Source organism: Hypanus sabinus, chromosome 8 (genome assembly GCF_030144855.1).
Source record: "Hypanus sabinus isolate sHypSab1 chromosome 8, sHypSab1.hap1, whole genome shotgun sequence".
In the NCBI taxonomy this organism is placed as follows: Eukaryota; Metazoa; Chordata; class Chondrichthyes; order Myliobatiformes; family Dasyatidae; genus Hypanus; species Hypanus sabinus.
This window is the reverse complement of record NC_082713.1, coordinates 57,335,864-57,356,069: the sequence shown is the minus strand read 5'-3', so window position 1 is coordinate 57,356,069 and position 20,206 is coordinate 57,335,864. Positions and strand designations below refer to the sequence as shown.

The 20,206-nt window shown below is 42.2% G+C and overlaps 1 protein-coding gene across 1 annotated transcript; it reads right to left on the bottom strand.

Annotated features, from left to right (window-relative positions):
- Positions 1-659: 659 nt before the first annotated feature.
- On the bottom strand, positions 660-9,863 carry rps4x (ribosomal protein S4 X-linked). The gene is made up of 7 exons (XM_059977281.1): positions 9,795-9,863; positions 9,288-9,365; positions 8,524-8,704; positions 7,566-7,663; positions 4,816-4,987; positions 2,273-2,430; positions 660-826 (listed from the first exon to the last, which is right to left on the bottom strand). The coding sequence occupies exons 1-7, from the start codon at positions 9,795-9,797 to the stop codon at positions 725-727; spliced, it is 792 nt and encodes a 263-aa protein (XP_059833264.1). The 5' UTR covers positions 9,798-9,863; the 3' UTR covers positions 660-724.
- Positions 9,864-20,206: the final 10,343 nt, after the last annotated feature.

Genomic DNA, 20,206 nt, shown 5'->3' with positions numbered 1-20,206 from the left:
TACTTTTATTACAGCACTGGCTGCCTGTAATTTCATTAAATCCACCCCCCCCCCCATGCCCAAAAATTTCCTGAAACCCACATTAAGTTTCAACCAGCCTTGAAAGCAGTGGTTTTCAGAGTCATACATTTCAATTGCGCTTACAATACCAGCTTCCATGCCATACCCTTGCAAGTGAAATCTACAAAAATTATTCCATGGATCCCTTCCAAAACCGATATTAAAAATGGTGCGTATTTCATACAACACTGAATGCACTGCAAATTCACTTTTGATACACATGCATATATTCCATCTCCTACTCCCAGCTACACTCCAGCCCTTGCATCCTTCCCACCTCCTCCCACTGGGCACCTTTTCCGTCCATGTCTCATTCACCTAATTAGCCTCATTCATGGCTGCGTGCAGCCGACACCTCTGGAAATGGGTATTAAGGAGTTTCAGTCAATCCAGTCAAGGAAGAGGAAAAATTGTAATGCTGAATTCTGAGAAAGATACAAATCTGACTTGTAACTTTGAAGGGACACAACCCCTCCCACTGCATGCAGTTCTATCAAGCACTACTCCTCAAAAATCAGAATTAAAATTATTCAATACTCCTGTCTCAAAAATGTTCTAAAAGTGCTGGTGACAGTACAACAAATAAAATTAGTCAGCAGTGTATACATAAAACATTTTAATTTCTATGATCTGCATCTTGTTGCTTCCACTGTAGATTGTAGATTTAACCACTACTTTGTTTTGCAGCCAGCCTCTTGTCTCTCTCTTCAGCAATGGTAAGGCGGATACCCTTTCCACGAGGCAAGGAAACCCATGGCTTGTTACCCTGAGTAATGAAAACAGATCATTCATAAATCAATGATTTCCTGTGGTCTATGGTTCCAGTAGCATTGACCTCAATAATCACTTAATTCAATACCACTCGACTTTCACCATTGCCTGTCTCCCTCCTCCTTGCTTTGCCCAGAAAGCAATGACACATTGCATCATAATTAGCATATTTCATAATCATGTTGTGAATGTTGATTTTGACAGCCTCTTTAGACATGTGCACTATCTTGATACAAAAAAAAACTACTGTATCACAGAACTAATCCCCGCTCTCAATATATTCTAGAACAGGAGGAAATATTTAAAGGAGTAGTTAATCCATAAATTCATCAGTAACAGGCTATAAAAATACATAAAACAAAGGAAACAGAACTCAGCAATCATGCGAGTATTCATTTGAATCGAAGTCTGGAAATCTATAAATCAAACTGTAAAACACCTTTTAAGTGGGTGCTTTCATAATCAAGAAATATCACCCCAAAATATAAAACCATTCAAGTACTCTAAAGTGCAGTCAGTTATATGCATCAAATGGGTGTGCAGGGGGAGATTGCACAAACAGCAAGGAACTAGAGCCCCATCCACAAAGAACTAGAGCTCTTCTTTAAACAGTGCCATAGGATTTGTATTCACTTTAGAGGAAAATGGGCAATTTGGTACCTCACCATAAAGGCAGCATTTTCAATCCTCAGTGCTGCACTGGAATCTACTAAAGTGACTATCTTCTAGCTCAGAAGACATCACTAACAGGAAGTCATAATATAGACAAAGTTTCATCACCAGTCACACAAAGCTGAACACTGAATCAACTATACCAATATACAGCAGTTTGGTTTTGTATCAAGAGTGAAAGGTTTCAGCCCAAAACAACTGATGATTCCCCTTCGGTGATACTGCTCAGCTTGCTGAGATCCTCCGGCATTTTGTGCATTGCTCAAGATTTCCAGCAATTGCAAACTGTTGTTAGTAATTAAGTTTAAAGACATGTTAAAGTTTGCCGGTCCAAAAAAACTATGCTGCTATACAGTTTCTACGACTATTTCCAATACTGTTATCTATAAGCAAACATTTCAAAAAATAACATACAAGATTCTGCAGATGTTGGAAATCCAGAACACAATGCTGGAGGAATTAAAGTCAGGCAGCATCAATGGAAATGAATACAGTTGATGTTTGAGGCTGAGACCTTTCATCAGAACTGGAAAGGAATGGGGAAGATGCAGAATATAATGGTGGGAAGGAGGACAAGCCAATTGATAGATGAAGCCAGGTGGGCAGAGGAGGGGGATGAAGAAAGAAGCTTTACAGGTGGTAAATGGAAAAGGCAAAAGGCTGGAGAAGAAGCAGAGGTAGGTCAAAAACAGGTGAGGAAATAAAGAGACCAGAATGGGGAAATCACAAGGGAAGGAAAAAAATTGACAGCACTAAGATTTATACTCACCTTTCCAATAACAAAAATGTTAGAAAGCCTGGTAGCAAAGCTATTACCATTGGCATCCTTTACGTGAACAACATCAAAAGAGCCAGGATGTCTCTCCCGGTTTGTGATTACTCCAATACGGCCCAAGTTAGCACCTCCTATCACCATACACAAGTTGCCTGCAGATACAAAGAAATGGAAGCTTAATAGGAGACAAATATTTAAAAATTTTTTAGATGCAATATGCCTATTAAACTATTAAGTGTGTGCTATATCCTATACAAACAATACACACATTTACATCATGCTATAATCAAATATCAAAAATTTCTCACACAGCACCCAGGCCACTTTCACAACCTCACTAATTATTTGTGTCTTCAGTTGAAGTAATACAAACTGGCTTTGATACAATTCAAAATGTATCAGTAAATCAGAGTGCACATTGCTAGAACATGTATATGTGGAATAGTAGAAATGTCGTTAACCAGAAAGGTCCATGGTTGGAGTTACAGAGATACAAGTACCAAAACCCCAGAAACATAATGGAATTTTTGAATGTAGATTCAAATCTTTGAGCATTGAGCCATTTATTGAGCTACCATATTAAGTTTTTAGTCATGCATGGAAGTAGATTGCCAGAACTTCATGTAACAGTTCCATGAAACTGAATACAATTTTACTATAGTTATTGAATTATTAAACCAAAATTCCATCCCTAAATTTTTAAGTTTTCAGAATGTGCTCTGGGGTATGAAAAAACTTAAATATACCACTGAAAAGTGAATTTCAGATTCACAGGAGAGCCAGACACACAGCAAGAAGGAACTGCAACTAAATGAGAATCACTTTACTTATTGCTGGTATTTGGAATATACCACGATCGACTGTGGTTCAGTGCCCAAGCATAAAATACCAGAACAGACGACATAAACGCAACCAATTTACAAGCCAATAGTGCAAACAGGCATGAGCAATCAACAATAAGAATGGTCACATGCACAAACCAATAATCAAAATTAAATAAGTGTGAACATGTGAACAGACTCAATTATCAAGAGAACAAGAGTAGGAAACACCATTTAAAGGGACAGCTAGGATTATTACACCCAAGTTGAGAAACAGAAGCAGCTTTGGAGGAAAGGTGTAATCCTGGTGGTAATGGATTCTGTCAGGGACTCTGTAGTCCAGTCTCTCTGATGGCAATTTGGTGAATGGGTGACTGCTAGAGTGGGCAGAGTCAGCAGTTAATTTTTCCAGTACTTTTTTTCGCTCTGGCAATGAGCAATTTTTAATGTCGGCAGCCAACCATCTTCTCCACTGTGGATCATTCATTGCAACATAGGCTTTAAGAGGGAAGAGGTAGTGGAAAACCAAACGGCGATAGAGATCATCACAACATTCCCAATGATGGCTGAGTAAAAATTCATCAGGATACGCTGAAATGTTAAAGTGTAGGAAAGAATCTGCTGAACTATCCTTGGTGAGTGCAATATGCTTGTCCCACTTCAATGTATTGATTATTGTAATACCCAAGAATTTCAATGAATCAACTATACACAGCCTGACCATAATTTCCAAGGGGTGGCAGGTAGGGGGCTGCCAGTGGAAACCAATCCTCAACCCACTGTCTTGATAGCATCAAGCTCCATTTTGTTACAAGGGTACCATACTGCAGGACGGTCTACCTCTGTAATAGCAGGTCACATCATTATTAGAGATGAGACCAACTATAGTCATGTTATCTGCTAATTTTAAGATTTTAATGGATTTGTCAATGGAGGTATTAATTTGTATTAAGTGAGGAGAGCTTATAGACATTCAACCAGTAAATTGAGAGCCCAGCCTTGCATACTGCTTACTTCCCATCACAAAGTTATAATCCACTGCTGGACACTGGGCTTGCTGTGGAGCAACCATGGATCCACAGTGTTAAAAGACTGAGCTAAAATCCAAAACAAGATCCTCACAGGTGCTGGGGGAGTCCAAATGTTAAAGAATGCAGTGAAGCACAGCCAAAAACATTTGGAGGTCAGGAGTCATTCGGAGAATGATGGAAGGACTGAACAGCATTCATTGTGATCTAAAGGAAAAACTGCAGATCATTCCTGAATTTCTTGGGGGTAGGGGCTATGATTTATTTTATCAAAATTTGCTAAGCTTTTTATAATCTTCACTTTAAAAGATCTAACATTGCTGATTGGCTAGAATCCTTGCTATTCAACATTCTTCATTTAAACGTCAACCTTGCCAAACATCTTTGAATCTACATTTCCAACCTTTCTCCAGACGTTGGAAGACAAACTATCCAGAAACACTATAATTATGAATGCAAGTTAGATACTTTGCCAGAAATCCAAATCAAAACCAAAGCATTGGAAGCGCTTGGATGTTCAGAATATGTTATGGTGAAGAATGCATTAATCATTCAAATTAATGTGCCTTTCATTGACCTGCATTAACTATCCTCATCTCTACGTACTGTCTGACTCGCATAGTGAAGTATTTTCTAATAACTTGTTTCAACTCAAAAAATATTGTCCATTCTGCAAAAATCTAGATACCTGTGTCAAACTTAATGAAGTCTGTGATCTTGCCAGTATCCAGATCAATCTGCACAGTATCATTGACCTTGATCAGAGGATCTGGATAGCGAATAGTTCGTGCATCATGTGTAACGAGATGTGGAATTCCCTTGGTGCCCACTCGGATCCTCCTCACTTTACACAGCTTGTACTACAAAAGAAATAAAAATAATTTATTATTCACATACACCAATTGGGGATAAAATCTTAACTTTGTAATTGAAATGTCCCCACTTTTGGTTTTTGCCAACTATGCAATATTGCCTAATTTTGAAAATATGGCACTCCTGATTAGGAATGAAACTACCTTATCGCTCAAGCACAAAACTACTAAGATATTACAGAGCAACACAAAATGCTGGGGGAAATCAGCAGCTCAGGCAGCATCTCCGGAAATGAACAAACAGTCAATGTTTCTGGCTGAGATCATTCTTCAGGACTAAGCACTTTCTAAAATCTTTGGGGTACACTACCCAATGAGGTAGTATTTCCAAGGATACTGGGAACTATGGTTACTAGAAAACATTGTGATGAAAGCTTCTCATTGCATCTTTGCTGGATCCAAATTGATTCATGGGTTCAACTCCTGGCACTGGCAGTAAGCAGTTTGTAGGCTCTCCCCGTGACCATGTGGTCTTTCACTGGGTGCTCCAGTTTCTTCCCACAATCCAAAGACTTACCAGTTGGTTAGCTAATTGGACATTGTAAATTGTCCCATGATTATGCTAGGGTTAAATCAGGGGCCGTTGAGCAGTGCCACTCGAAGGACCTACTCCACACTGTATGCCAATAAACAAACTGGGCTCAAAGGTCCTGTACGAATAAACCACAGACCTCCAAATTCAGAAGATGGAGTACCAAAGTGCACAGTTTGGCAGTTGAAGGGAAAGATACTGAAGACCATTTCTGCAATTTTCATAGTTGAAAGAAAGAACATGATCTCATTTAATGAAAATTAATGTGTCTTAATATTCATTAAATCACCAGGTTATCTAAAATACTATATTTGACCCAATACTGTCACCTGCACAGCAGTGGACTAGAAAAAATAAGATCACAATTAAAATACATTTCATTCCATCTTTAAATCAATTTAATTTTAGCATCTTATTTATTTAGAATGGTCAAATGTACTACTGAACAGCTTAATATAAACAGCAGCATAACATTGCAGCAGTTAACATACTGCTGTCAGAGTTGATGACAAGATTTCAATTCCTGCCATGGTCTGTCTGTAAGGAGTTTGTATGTTCTTCCTGTGACACAAGTTGCCTCCAGGTGCTCCAGTTTACTCCCACATTTCAAAGACATATGGTCAGGATTAGTGAGTTGTGGGCATACTACATTGGTACTGTAACTATAGCAACACTTGCAAACTCCCAAGACAAGTTAACTTTAAATCAAACAGCACATTTCATTGTACATTTCTGTATTCCAAAGTACCTGTTTCAAAATAAAGCTAATTTCTCAGTTGAATATCTGAGGATGCTACCCACGTGAACCTGCCAATTGCTTAATCTTTCGTGGTGCAAGTAAATGGGGGGTGGGGGGGGGGAGAGATAACAGGACAGATATGATTAACTCCTCAGAGCAAACATCGTAACTGCCTCCATTCCACAACAATACCAGGAACACATTGGGCCAAATTGGGTTCCCTATGGAACCTGCCAGCCCATTGTTTATTTTTTGAGTCTGCATATTGAAACAAATCAAGATAGTTCCAAGAGTCAGGTGCCTATGCTCCTCTACAAAACTCGCCAGCTAAAGAATATGATGCACTGAAGAAGGGAAACAGGTGGACTTTGCATCCAACACTAGGTTTACAATAAAGAACTGTGGGAGGAAAAAGCTATTATACTTTACTTTCATGCAATATTTGGATCGTTTGTAAACTTCGAGACTGCAGGACTACTTGCTGCTCCAAGCCCATGCTGCCGTAAGTCATATTGTCTTAAAATATATAAGTAATATTTTAAACAAACAATGATTGACATTATCCAAAACTAAGCAAAATTTAACAACAGTAGTAGCAGAGGAGACACTGCCTGGCTTGATCACCCTATCACCAACTTAGGATAAAATAGTGCTCTCAGCTTTGTAGGCTTTCAATATACACTGTTACTTTATTAGGTACACTTGCTTGTTAATGCAAATACCTAATCGACACTTGAGCAGCAGAAACTCAATCCATAACACCATACAGACACAGTCAAGAGGTTCAGAACAAGAAAGGTGACCTAAATAACTATGATTGCAAAACTTTTGGCAACAAATGAGATGGTTTAAGTATCTCAGAAACTGATCTTCAGGGATTTTCATACACAAATCTCTTGAATTTAGAAAATGGTGTGAAATACAAAAAAAAATCCAGCAGTTTGCAGATCTGTGGGTAAAAATGCCTCATTAAACGAGGGAGGTCAGAGGAAGTGGCCAGGCTGGTTCAAGCTGACAAATAAATCAAATAACCACAGTGGTGTGCAGAACACGTTAATGCACATGTCGAACTTAAAAGTGGTTGGGTACTGCAGCAAAGGACACACTGGATTCCACCTCTGTACCTAAGAGTGGCCACAACTGACCATTCAGTCTTTAGTCCAAAGACTAGTTTCCGTTGCATAACAAGAACCCAACACAACCAACAATACAAGGAATGCTCTGCATGTGAAGGAAAGCAGGCTGATGAACAACACACCAAAGCACCGATGTATAACAATGCACAATGTTGTTACCTTTGCTTCCTCAGCAGTTATTCTGTGCACAGCAAAACGACCTTTTGTATCGTAGATCAGACGAAAGTGCTCACCCGTCTTATCGATGCTGATGACATCTGAAAATGAACAAAGATGGACAAATTTGTAAATTAAACCAGGTTCTGACCTCGAGTCCATGGTAGGACCTACTACGTACAGATCAACACAACCTAGCAGCATTTTAACAATCTCTAGTCCACAGGAAGTTCAATTCTGCCGTACCTACAACCCATACTTCAATCTTAGCTCATTTGAATTTGGGGAAAACTCAAGTATTAGTAATTTGTATTTGCATCCCACAAAACACAATACAGCATTAAATTTGACACCAGGTCACTGGAAATGTTTTGAAAAACAACAAAACTCTGTTAAAAGGGGTAGATTTTGGTAGCATCTAACAAGATGACTGAAAATGAAGAATACCAGGTAAAGAATCACAGGACCCAAGCTAAGCCGATTATGGCACTGCTTTATGCCACTTTGCTTTTACAAAAGACCTACATTAGTAATACATTTTTGCATTACAAAGAGGATTTTTGCTTTTATGGAAACTTATCCTATATAATGGTTCTTCGCTTTACACCATTTCAGCTTAAGGAAGGTTTCATAAGAATGCTCTACTTTTGTAAAAGGGGTGGGGAGAGAAACACTTGTATAAATGGCATGGAACTGTGTAAGAAATTGAAAATGTGGGCAAAAGCATTAGAACTCAACAGTGCTGAAACAGAATGTTACTAGTTCAGTAAGAAGAATGACAAATACAAAATTTAAACACCAAAGATTTGAATGACAGGTTTTAATCCTTTTTTGTGCTGTTCACTAAATACCACAGCGATGTCTTTACTATGTCACCTTGCCCAAGGTATTTAATTCAAACCACACAAACACTGAGCTGCAACCACTTATACATGCAGATACAGCACTTCCTTGTGCTTACCCATGAATCCAGCAGGATAGGTGATGTCTGTGCGAACCTTGCCATCAATCTTGATGAATCTCTGCATGCAAATTTTCTTGACTTCATCACCAGTCAAGGCATACTTTAGTCTATTTCTGAGGAAAATGATGAGGGGAAGACATTCCCGGAGTTTGTGGGGACCAGTGGATGGACGTGGAGCCTAAAGAAGTGAAAAGTTTTGGTTCAATATACCAAAAGAATTCCTAAATACCCAGGAACATATTCAAATAGAAAAATGTTAAAGCATCTAAACAGGCAACATTATTCAGCTTTTCTTCAAACAGTGGATTTCTTTATTCAACATCAAGCACAAAAACATCACAAATCTCCAGTTACCAAATGGTCATTATTACATCCCATTCAAATCCCATTTTTGCTTTGCATCAACTTATCTTGGGTCTTCAGAACCTGTAACTTCTCTCAAATCTGAAGAAAGGCCACCAACCCAATGAGTTAACTATTTCACAGCCATTGGATGATTTCCAGCATATTTTAATGCTAGAGCAGTCATTACCCCTTGATTCTGCTTTGCAGTAATCCAGATACCATGCACATGATATAAATGCTGGCCACTTTGACCAGTAGTGGGGAAAAATTAACTTCTTTTTAATTAAGAACTGTTAAGAAGACATCGATTGGAGATTGCAAAGGAGCTACTATGAACAACTAAGTGGGAAGAAACACGTACCAACTCCACTTCCCAACCACATCTAACAGTGCAGACACTTCGTCTCGATACTTACAAACACTCCCGTCAGTTTATCCAGCATCCAGTGGCGCGGAGCCGCCAAGCGCTTCAAGTGTTTCTTAGGACCTCGGGCCTAGGTGAACAGAAAAATCTGTTTAGTTATAGGTTTGGGCGGAAAGCCCAGTGGGAGGCTCGCACTCCTCTATCCGACTCTCCCACAGACGTGCAGCTCACGGGAAGCGGTAAAACCATTTTAACTCCAGCCTCCTACTGGCGTGGGTCGAGCCGGGCCTGCACATACAGCACCGAACATCCCCGTCAAACCTGCACGTTCATTTTACTACACCGTGAGGCTGATCCGCGGCCTGGTGAGGGCCGCTCACTACCCACCACCTTCACATGAAAATATCCGACACTGTTCAAACCGTTGCCGATAGATCCGCCCCGGACCCGGTTCCGTGGCTGTCCCTAAACCGATTACGATCGTATTGAAAGGCCTCATGCCGGTCACGGCGCGGATGTCGCCGGATTCCGCCGGCAGACCCCGACCCGGCGCGCTTACCATCTCTGGGTCAGCGAGGAAAAGGAGCAACCTCCCACAATGCACCGCTCAACCGGGCTCGGCTCCGCCTGACGTCACACCAGGGCGCGCCTGCGCGTTGGCCGCTCGCCGTCGTCGATGGCCGAGCTCGGGTTGTTTAACCTTTTCGCAGGTTATCCCTGGTAAACTGAGCAAGAAATATACAAACGCAGCGATAATGGATCACAGATGCTAAAATCTGGAACTTTTGTGAAAAACATGCGAGTCATTTTGTGTGCTGAACAAAGGAACTAAAAGCCGTCGCCTTACACTAACGTCATGCCTGCAGACTCCGTCTCCTGGTTGTGGATGATATAGAAAAACATCCACTGCGAACATCTATCACCCATTGCATTTCTCTACACAGCAAACAACCTGCTGGAGGAACTCAGCGGGTCGAGCAGCATCTGTGCGTGTGTGTGTGGGGGGGGGGAGGGGAGGAATTCTCAATGGTTTGGGTTGAAACTGCATCAAAACTGACAGGAAAAGTGGGGGTGGGGGGGGGAGAAGACGGCGAGTGGTGAGTAAGGCGACTGAGCAGGGGTGTCTGATGGAAGTGAGGTTGTGCCAGATTGGGAGGGGAACAGCGAATGAGTTGGAGCCCGCATCAGGTGAATGATGGTTGGAAGCAGAAAAAAATAGAAAAACATGGGACAAGATGAGAGAAGGGAGAAGTAGAGTGTTAATATTGAATGGTACAGCCTTTCAGCCTATGATGTTGTGCCAACATTTTAACCTACACCATGATCAATCTAATCCTTCACTCCTACATTTTTCTAAGAGTTCCCTAAATTCTCCTTATGTATTTACCTCTACCAACACTCCATGCACCCACCACTCTCTGTTCAAAAGAAAAACATACCTCTAATATCACCCCTATACTTTCCTACAATCACCTTAAAATTTTACCTCCTTGTATTAGCCATTTTGCTGTGGGAAAAAGTCTCTGGCTATCCACTCAATCTATGTCTCTTATCATCTTGTACACCTCTCCTGCTCCTCCACTCCAGAGAGAAAAGCCCTAGCTCGCCCAAGACATGTTCTTCAATGCAGGGAACATTAAATCTCCTGTACACCCTCTCTAAAGCTTCCACATCCTTCCTATAATGAGGCAACAGTTAAAGTTGGAGACAGCTGCTGAAGGGAGCTATGTCTATCACCCCGACTTGGGCACAGGCTGCTGAAGGCAGTGTGCCGGAGTACTCTGTCCTGAGCCGGTCTTTCAAGATGTCCATCTCTGAAGATCCTTCATCTCCCAGAGACAGAGCTTCTTCAGTTTGCATTTCTTTAGCATGGAGGGTGATAAGTAGGAATACAAACGGCTACTAGTGCTGGAATCTGATAAGAAGAGGAGGTAATAATGGGAATTGTTGGGGAAGATGTGAATGGTAGATGGAACAAAAACAAGTGGAGGAGGGGAAAGGGGAAACCTATGGGTGAATTATTTAAAATGCAAACACGAGGAAATCTGCAGTTGCTGGAAATTCACCCAACACACTCAAAATGCTGGTGGAACGCAGCAGGCCAGGCAGCATCTATAGGAAGAAGCTCTGTCGACGTTTCGGGCCAAAACCCTTTGTCAGGGTCCTGATGAAGGATCTCTGCATGAAACGTCGACAGTGCTTCTTCCTATGGATGCTGCCTGGCCTGCTGTGTTCCACCAGCATTGTGTGTGTGTTGACTGAATTATTTGTCGTGGGTCAATGGGACCAGGTGGGGGGAGGGGAAGATAAACGTGGAGAGCTGAAGGGAGGGGTGGAGTAGGAGAGGAAGGAGAAAAATGCCTGCTCTTGTGATTGCAATAATTGTTTGCTACCAGGTAAGATTGATCAGTTGGTAAAATAGACCAAAAATGAGAGATAAGTTTTAATCCTGTTAAATGAAAAGTGAGGATTTATAAGGACAGATAATACAAATGAAGGTAGAGCCATAGGGATTATTGAGCAACAGAGGGAACTTGGTGTTTAATTGAATGACTCCTGAAGGTGGCAGTGCAAGCTGATAAGCTAGTGAAGACACGTAGGGTATCTGCCTTTGTTCGTTGTGGCACGGATTAAAAGAGCACAAAGGATATGGTATAACTTTATAAAGCAGCTGCAGTGCAGTGTCACCACACAGAAGAAAGATATGATATGCTATGTGATGCATCATCAATAACTCTCTGAGACGTGAGGTGAGATATTGGCTTTTATTGACTGGAAGAAAGAACAAGCAGTAGTTGACCACCATACTACATCCTGGAGACTGAGGGCAGGGCTTCAGGCCTCAATCGCCTTTATACCGGGGTCTGTGGGAGGAGCCACGGTCAGTGGGAGGAGACACAGGAGCAGTCAGCAGGAGGGAGGAGCGTGTCCAGACATGTATATGTAGTTCACCACATTATGGGGGCCAGTACAGCATAGTAAATGGCCTTTCAACCCATCTAGTCCATGCTGAACTATTAGTTTGCCTAGTCCCATTGTCCCACACCTGGACCGTACTCCTCTCATCTATCTACTTATACCAATTTCTCTTAAATTTGAGAAGTTGAGATGGCTGGTAGAATAGTGTGAGCCCACGATGTGGACAAAACCAAGGAAATGACTGTGGACTCTAGGAAGGGGCCACTCAATGCACATACACGGCTCCTCCGTGGAGAGTGGAGCACCATGTTTCTGGGAGTGCACATAGCAGATGATCCCACTTGGTCCCTCAACACCACTACTTTAATCAAGAAAGCACAGCAGTGCCTTCACCTCCTGAAGAGACTGAGGTGAGTGAGGCTCCCCATCACCCCCATTCTAACGAGATTTTACAGGAGCACCTTGGAGAGCGTCCTGACCAGCTGCATCGCCATCTGGTGAGGGAATTGTAAAGTATCTGACTGCAAGTCCCTACGAAGGATTACGGGCACTGCTGAGAGGACTGTCAGGGTCTCTTTTCCACCTATTACAAATATTTACAAGAAGCACTAGCATGCCATGCCCTTCACATCATCAATGATCCATCGAACAATCTCTTTGACCCCCTACCATCAGGTAGGAGGTACCGTAGCATTAGGAGCTTGTACCCCCAAGCTGTCTGAGCACTGAAGTCCCTGCCACCACTCAGGTCTCAGCACATATAAAGCACCATTTGCATTATAGTGTTTATTTTTTAACTTGTGAGGAAAATGCAACTTATTTTTAATGTATTTGAGGTAATATCACTTCATGTTGTGTGTGTGTGTACTGTGTTGTGCACCTTGATCCGGAGAAACATGGTTTCATTTGGTGGTACACGTGCATACAGTTGAATGACCATGAACTTGAACTTTAATGTTGAAATTGAACCTATATCCACTACTTCTGCTGGCAGCTTGTTCCACATCCTCACAGCCCTCTGACTGAAGAAGTTATGATTCTTAAATATTTCACCATTCACCCTTAACCTATGACCAATAGTTCTAGTCTCACCCAACCAACCTTAGTGGAAAAAGGCCGCTTGCATCAGGCAACCTTGGTTTTGGAGACATAGCAAAGGATGCAGAGGAAATTGAGCAGTTCATTAGCTGAGATAAAATGGTTTGGAAATGGATAGACTGGATTGTTTAGACAGGGCACACAGTATGAAACATTTCCTCACAGTAGAGGTGTCTCAGACTGGATAGTATTGATTTAGAGTGAGAGGTTAAAAGAGAACTTTCTCACTCAGAGGATGGGAGGAATGGGTGCTGGAGGCAGGTGCATTCACAACATTTAAGAAGCATTTAGATATGCACTTGAATTGCCAAGACATGGACAGCTACAGACAAAGTGCTGGTAAATGGTATTAGTAGAGATAAGTAGTTGATAATCAGTATTTATTATATTTAACTGAATTATATAGCATGGAACCAGCCCTTCTGCTGCTTTGAGATGCACAGCCAGCAACCCACTGATTTATCCCTAGCTTCATCGTGGGACAATTTGCAGCAACCAGTTAACCGACTAACTGGTACATCTTTGGACTGTGAGAGGCACCCAGAAGAAACCGAAGTGCACACAGGAAGGAAAGCAAGAAGTTGCTTATAGCAGAGTTGAACTCCGAACTCCAACACTCCAAACTCTAATATTGTTATGACAACCACTACCTACTGTAGTGCCCAGTGGTGGGCCAGAGTATCTGGTTCTGTGCTGTATGACTTTAAGACTCTACAACAAAGTAAGACTCAGACTTCGGGTTATTGTTAATCCTGAGTACACCTCTTAAACCTGGTATGAAATTGCCAGTCAAGCTACTGAACACAGAAAGTAAGTAAGAATTTTGCCAAGCAAGCAAAATATATTCCTCACAAGACCTTTAAGAAATTAGATGACGACTGACTGTTGATAAAATGAAACCACTGCAATAATCATATTAAATCATAATATTTTCTTAAGAGGCCAGCAGTACATGTACAGGGGCCCAGTTACAAAATTCTGAAACACAACTAAAGTTCAATGTTAGAATTAAGTTAATTATCAATGGCATGTTGTTATGCGGCAGCTATACATAAAAATTACAGTAGGAAGTGTATATGTGTATATTACATATATGTAACATTAAACAAATATTGCAAAAACAAAAAAAAGTAAGCAATTAAGTAGTGTTCATAGATTCAATGTCCATTCAGAAATCAGATGGCAGAGGGTAAGAAGCTGTTCCTGAATCATTGAGTGTGTGCCTTCAAGTTTCTGTATCTCCTCCCTGATGGTAGCAATAAGCCCTGGGTGCTGGGGGTTCTTAATTATGGATTCTGCCTTTTTGAGGCATCTCTCCTTGGATGCGTCCTGGTCACTGGGCATGACGGGGTTGACTGACTTCACAACTTTCTGCAGCTTATTTCAATCCTGTGCAGTGGGCCTTCTGTACCAGACGGTAATGCAATCAATTAGAATCCTCCCCACAGTACATCTGTAGAAATCTGTGTGAGTCTTTGGCAACATACCAAATCACATCTAACCCCTAATGAAATATAGATGCTGTCGTGCCTTCTTTGTAACTGCATTGATATGTTGGGCCCAGGATAGATCCTCAGAGATGTTAACACCCAGGAACTAGAAATTGCTCACCCTTTCCACTTCCGATCCTTTGATGTGTGTTCCCTTGTCTTATCCTTCCTGAGATCCATTATCAATTCTTTGATCTTATTGGCATTGAGTGCAAGGTTGTTGCTATGACACCACTAAACTAGCTGATCTATTTTGCTCCTGTACACCTTCTCATCACCATCAGAAATTTTCCCAACAATAGTTGTGTCATCAGCAAATTTATAGACAGAATTTGAGCTGTAGCTAGCCACAGAGTTTGAGATGTTATTTCTGAATCGCATAGATTGTGGTCTTCCAGTGAGGAGGGTGAGGATCCAGTTGCACAGGGAGATACAGAAGCCCAGGTTTTGGAGCTTTTTGTTCAGAATAATAGGAATGATTGTATTAAATGCTGAACTGCAGTCAATGAATAGCAGCTTGACATGAGTATTAATATTGTCCAGGTGATCCAAGGCAGCGTGAAAAGCCAGTGAGATCACATTCACTGTAAACCTATTGTGGTGATAGGCAAGTTGTAGTGGGTCCAGATCCTTGCTCAGAAAGGAGTTGATTCTAACCAAAACCAACCTAGCAAAGCACTTCATCACCATAGATGTGAGTGCTACTGGACGATAGTTGTTAAGGCAGCTCACACTGCTCTTCTTGGGCACTGATATGATCGTTGCCCTTTAGAAGCAGGTGAAAACTTCAGACTGTAGCAATGACAGATTGAAATTGTCTTTGAACACACTTGCCAGTTTGGCACATGTTTACAGAGCCCTACCAGGTACATCATTGGAGCCTGCCGTCCTAGGAGGGCTCACCTTTTTAAAAGACTTTCTAACATCAGCCTCTGACTCAGAGATCACTGGGTCACTGGATGCTGCAGTTGTGGTTTTATTCTGTTTCAAAGCCTGCATGAGAGATGTTGAGCCAATCTGGGAGTGAAGCATCACTGACATCCGTGATGTTAGGTTTCATTTTGTCAGAGGTAATGGCCTGCAAACTCTGTCAGAGTTGGCATGCATCAATTCTGCCTCTAACCTCAATCGGAATTGTTCTTTTGGTCTTGAGATAGCCCTCTGCAAGCTATACCTGGCTTTCTTATGTAGTCCTGGATCAATAGACTTGAATGTCTCAGGTCTAGCCCTCAGAAGAATACATACGGGTTCATCCACGACTTTTGATTTGGGAATGTAAGGTATGTTCCCATAGGCACACACTCATCCAGACAGGTTTCAATGAAGTCAGTGACAATTGTGGCGTATTCATTCAGACTTGGATGAATCCCTGAATACCACCCAGTCCACCAACTCAAAGCAGCCCTCTAAATGCTCCTCCGCCTCCCTTGTCCATATCTTCTTGGTTGACTCTACTGGTGCTGCGATCTTCAGTCTCTGTCTATATTCAGGGAGTACAGCCAGGTGAGCAAACTTTGATCAGATCAGTTATTGATAAAGTTGATACCCAAGACTGTACATCAAGACCAAAATGGGTCACAGATGAGATGGAACAGAATGCAGTAGGGCTGGTAAGACACCATGTATCAGAAGCAGCAACAGCCATTTCAAATCCATCAAGTGTAATAAGCACCACATCACACAGTTCTAATTCTACTCCTATGTCTCGTGGTCATAAAAATAATCAGAGAGAATCATAAAATGTATCAAATAAGAGGAGGCTGGAACATGAAAGATTCTCCAGCAATTAATAAAAGTTACCAAGTACAAGGTGCCTTGAACAACAACTGACCTCAAATCTGGACCCCAATCTATTTGGCTAAAGACATCAACTGGTGCAAATGTGCTTTTCATCATGAACTGCACACGTGCAAACAGACCACATGGTTAAAAAGTGCCTTATCCCTGGAATGCTCCGTTGTCGTTTGCAAAATCTGGTCGATGCTTATTCCAGAGAATTCTGTCATATACTAGTTGATATATCAGCCTGTTTCTTAAACACTTTAATCTGTGGTTTAAATCGGGTGTTTTTCCAGACTACAGGCCTAGTGCTGCTGAGGAAAAACTCTGGTGTCTACATTTCATACACTAGGGGGCAGTGCATTGTCACACACCTCGCACTAGGATCACAATATCCAGGACAATAAGACCATAAGATATAGGAGCAGAATTAGGCCACTTGACCCATAGAATTTCTTCTGCCATTCCATTATGGCTGATTTATTATCCCTCTCCTCCCCATTTTTCTGCCTTCTCCCCAAAACCTTTGATGCTCTGACTAACCAAGAACCTATCAAACTCTGTTTTAAATATACTCAATGATTTGGCATCCACAACGGTCTGAAATGAATTCCACAGATTCAGCAAACTCTGGCTAAAGAAATTCCTTCTCATCTCTGCTCTGAATGGACTTTCTCTAGTCTGAGGATGTGCCCTCTAGTCCTGGACACCAACGTTCTTCTAAACTTCGGGAAGTACACACCCAGAACCGGCAAACTCATTCCTTTCATTCCTGGAATCATTCTCATGAACCTCCTCTGGACCATCTCCAACTCCAGCACATCTTTTTTAGATAAGGGGACCAAAACTGCTTACAATTTGCAGTCTGACCAATGCCTTATAAAAGCCTCAGCATTACATTATTGCTTTTATATTCTAGTCTTCTCAAAATAAATGTTAACACTGCATTTGCATTTCCTGACACCAACTCAATCTGCAAGTTAACCTCTAGAGGATCCTACACAAGGATTCACAAGTCCCTTTGCACCGCTGATTTTTTTTAAATTTTCACCCTGTTTAGAAAACTGTTTATGTCTTTATTCCTTCGACCAAAGTGCATGACCATACACTTCTCTACACTATATTCCATCTGCCACTTGTTTGCCCATTGTCCCAATCTGTCTAAGTCCTTCTGCAGACTCCCTGCTTCCTCAACGGCACCTGCCCCTCCACCTATCCTTGTATCATCTGCAAACTTGGCCACAATGCCATCAATTCCAACATCCAAATCATTGACGTATAATGTAAAAAGAAGCAGTCGCAAATACCGTCTCCTGTGGAACACCAATTCTTACCAGCGGCCAAATATTTAATAGGTTAATCTGTCATTTCTTTTCCCCCATTACTACCTCTCCAGTGCCATTTTCCAGTGGTCCAATAAGCACTCTCACCTCTCTTTTACTCTTTATATACTATCTGAAAAAAAAAGCTTTTGGTATCCTCTTTGATATTTTTAGCAAGCTTACATGCATGGTTCATCTTTTCTCTCCTTATGGTTTTTCTAGTTGCCTCCTGCTTTTTAAAAGAATCTGAATCCTCTAACTTCCCACTAATTTTTGCTGTATTATATGCCCTCTGTTTTGCTTTTATGCTATTTCATCCTCCCTTTAAAATACTTATTCGTCTTTCAGATGTATCAACCTTTCGAATTGCCTCCAGAAACTCCAGCCATTGCTGTTCTGCCATTATCCCTGGTAGTGTCCCCTCCAGTCAACTTTGGCCAGCTCCTCTCTCACTCCTCTGTAATTCCCTTTAATCCTCTATAATACTGATACATCCAGTTTTATCTTTTCTCTCTCAAACTTCAGGGTGCTCCATGCTTTGTGCCACATCGGGCAGCAAAATTGCTGTTTCTTTTTTTATTTGTTTTTTATGAGGTCAAGTTGCTAGCTCAATGCTCAACCCAGCACAGATGTAACAGCGTTCAAGGAGCCGGCTGGATTTGAACAGGATACCGCTCGCCTCAAAGTCCAGTTCGGATGTCACTATACCACTGGCTGGCTGAACTTGTCACCTGCAACCTATTTAAACCCAGCTCACATCCAAATCCTTGTTCACTCATCTTACCAGCCAACCTCAACCAGTTGCTCCTAACCTTCAGTTATCTAGTTGCCTTGTCAAGTTAAATATCTGTTCTCTCTTGTTTCACCCTCGTGGCTTGTTATTTTGCAGTTTATTATTAAAGTTACGGCTCACGACGGTAGTCTGATGGCAAACTCTGTATTGCACGGAGGGGAAGAAGGTAGGCTGTGGTGATCGTTGTGTTGCATGAAGGGGAGGGTGGTAGGCTGATGGTGAACTCTGTATTGCACGGTGGGGAGGATGGTAGGTTGATGGTGATCACTGTGTTGCATGGAGGGGAGCTTGGTCGACTGATGGTGATTGCTGTGTTGCACAGAGGGGAGGACAGTAGGCTGATGAGGAGCGTGAAGTGCGTTGTCCGAGCATTGAGTGGACTTGCCCTTCTTGGGCTGTGACATCAGTCTCTCCCTCCTGAATTAACTCCCCCATCTTCTCCTGATGCACTGCCAACAGACTTTTGGGATCGAATAAACTATCAGTACACTAGAAATTTGGAGGGAAATTGTCATTCAAAAGACAGTCCAGTGAGGTGATTTTTGAAGAGGAGGATTTTAGGCCTAGGCCTACGGACAATTCTGAGGTAAATGATGAAGAATTACAGTCTTCTGAGTCATTTCACTGCAGTAGTGCAACAACGGACAAAAATAATCCATTTTTTCTATAAAACTATATGTTTATTTACACAAGAAATACACAAATTACAAATATTCAGTATTTACAAGACAACAAATACATTCAACTGAAAATACAATTATTCCAGTATATAAAAGACTGGAGGCCCACTGCTCTCGGAAATCCCCTTCTGTACCCATTGTAATGCATGCTCCCTCTCCAAGGACAGCTGGGCATGAACGTATGCTCAGAAGAGGGCAGACATTCGGCCCTGGCAGAGCCCTCGACTCTTTGCCGCCTGGACCTGTGAATGGCCAGCCGAGCCAGGCCCAGAGGCAAGCCCACCAGTAGATCCTCCTGGCGATCTGCCCCTTTCGATGCTGGGTGCTTGAATGTGAGGAGCCTGGGGCTGAAGCCCCTTCACATACTCAGACTGGGGCTGCAACCTCTCACACTCCATGTCAGCCTGGTATCCCGGTCAGAGAATGGGCACGCAGATGGGGTGTCAGTGAAGCTGCTGACAGACCTGTTGCACGGTTCTGCCCGATGCAACACCTTCCACCCCAGGCCCCCAGTGTACAGGGGAAGGACCCCTGCTTAAAGAGATTTCCTCAGAGGATCTCCTCCACTGCCAGCTAGTAACACAGACCCCCAAGGTGAGTCTGGTCTACAGATAAAGGCAAGGAAGTGAAAGGTGTGCAGGAACCCATACAAGAGCATTACGAAAGGGCATGGAGTGCACCCACCCTCCCCCAAGACCCTCCCCACGTGGTAACCCAAGGCAATTCTGGCCCATTAGGTGGTGGTGCAGCCAGAACTTCACTTCCCCGAGCCCTTTCGATACCCTCCCAAGGATGGGGACCAGACTCCCTCGCAGTTAAAGCAGTGGCGCTGGAGCACCCTGTCTGGACGAGACTAGACCCCGTACCCTCAACTGCTCTTGGTAAAAGCG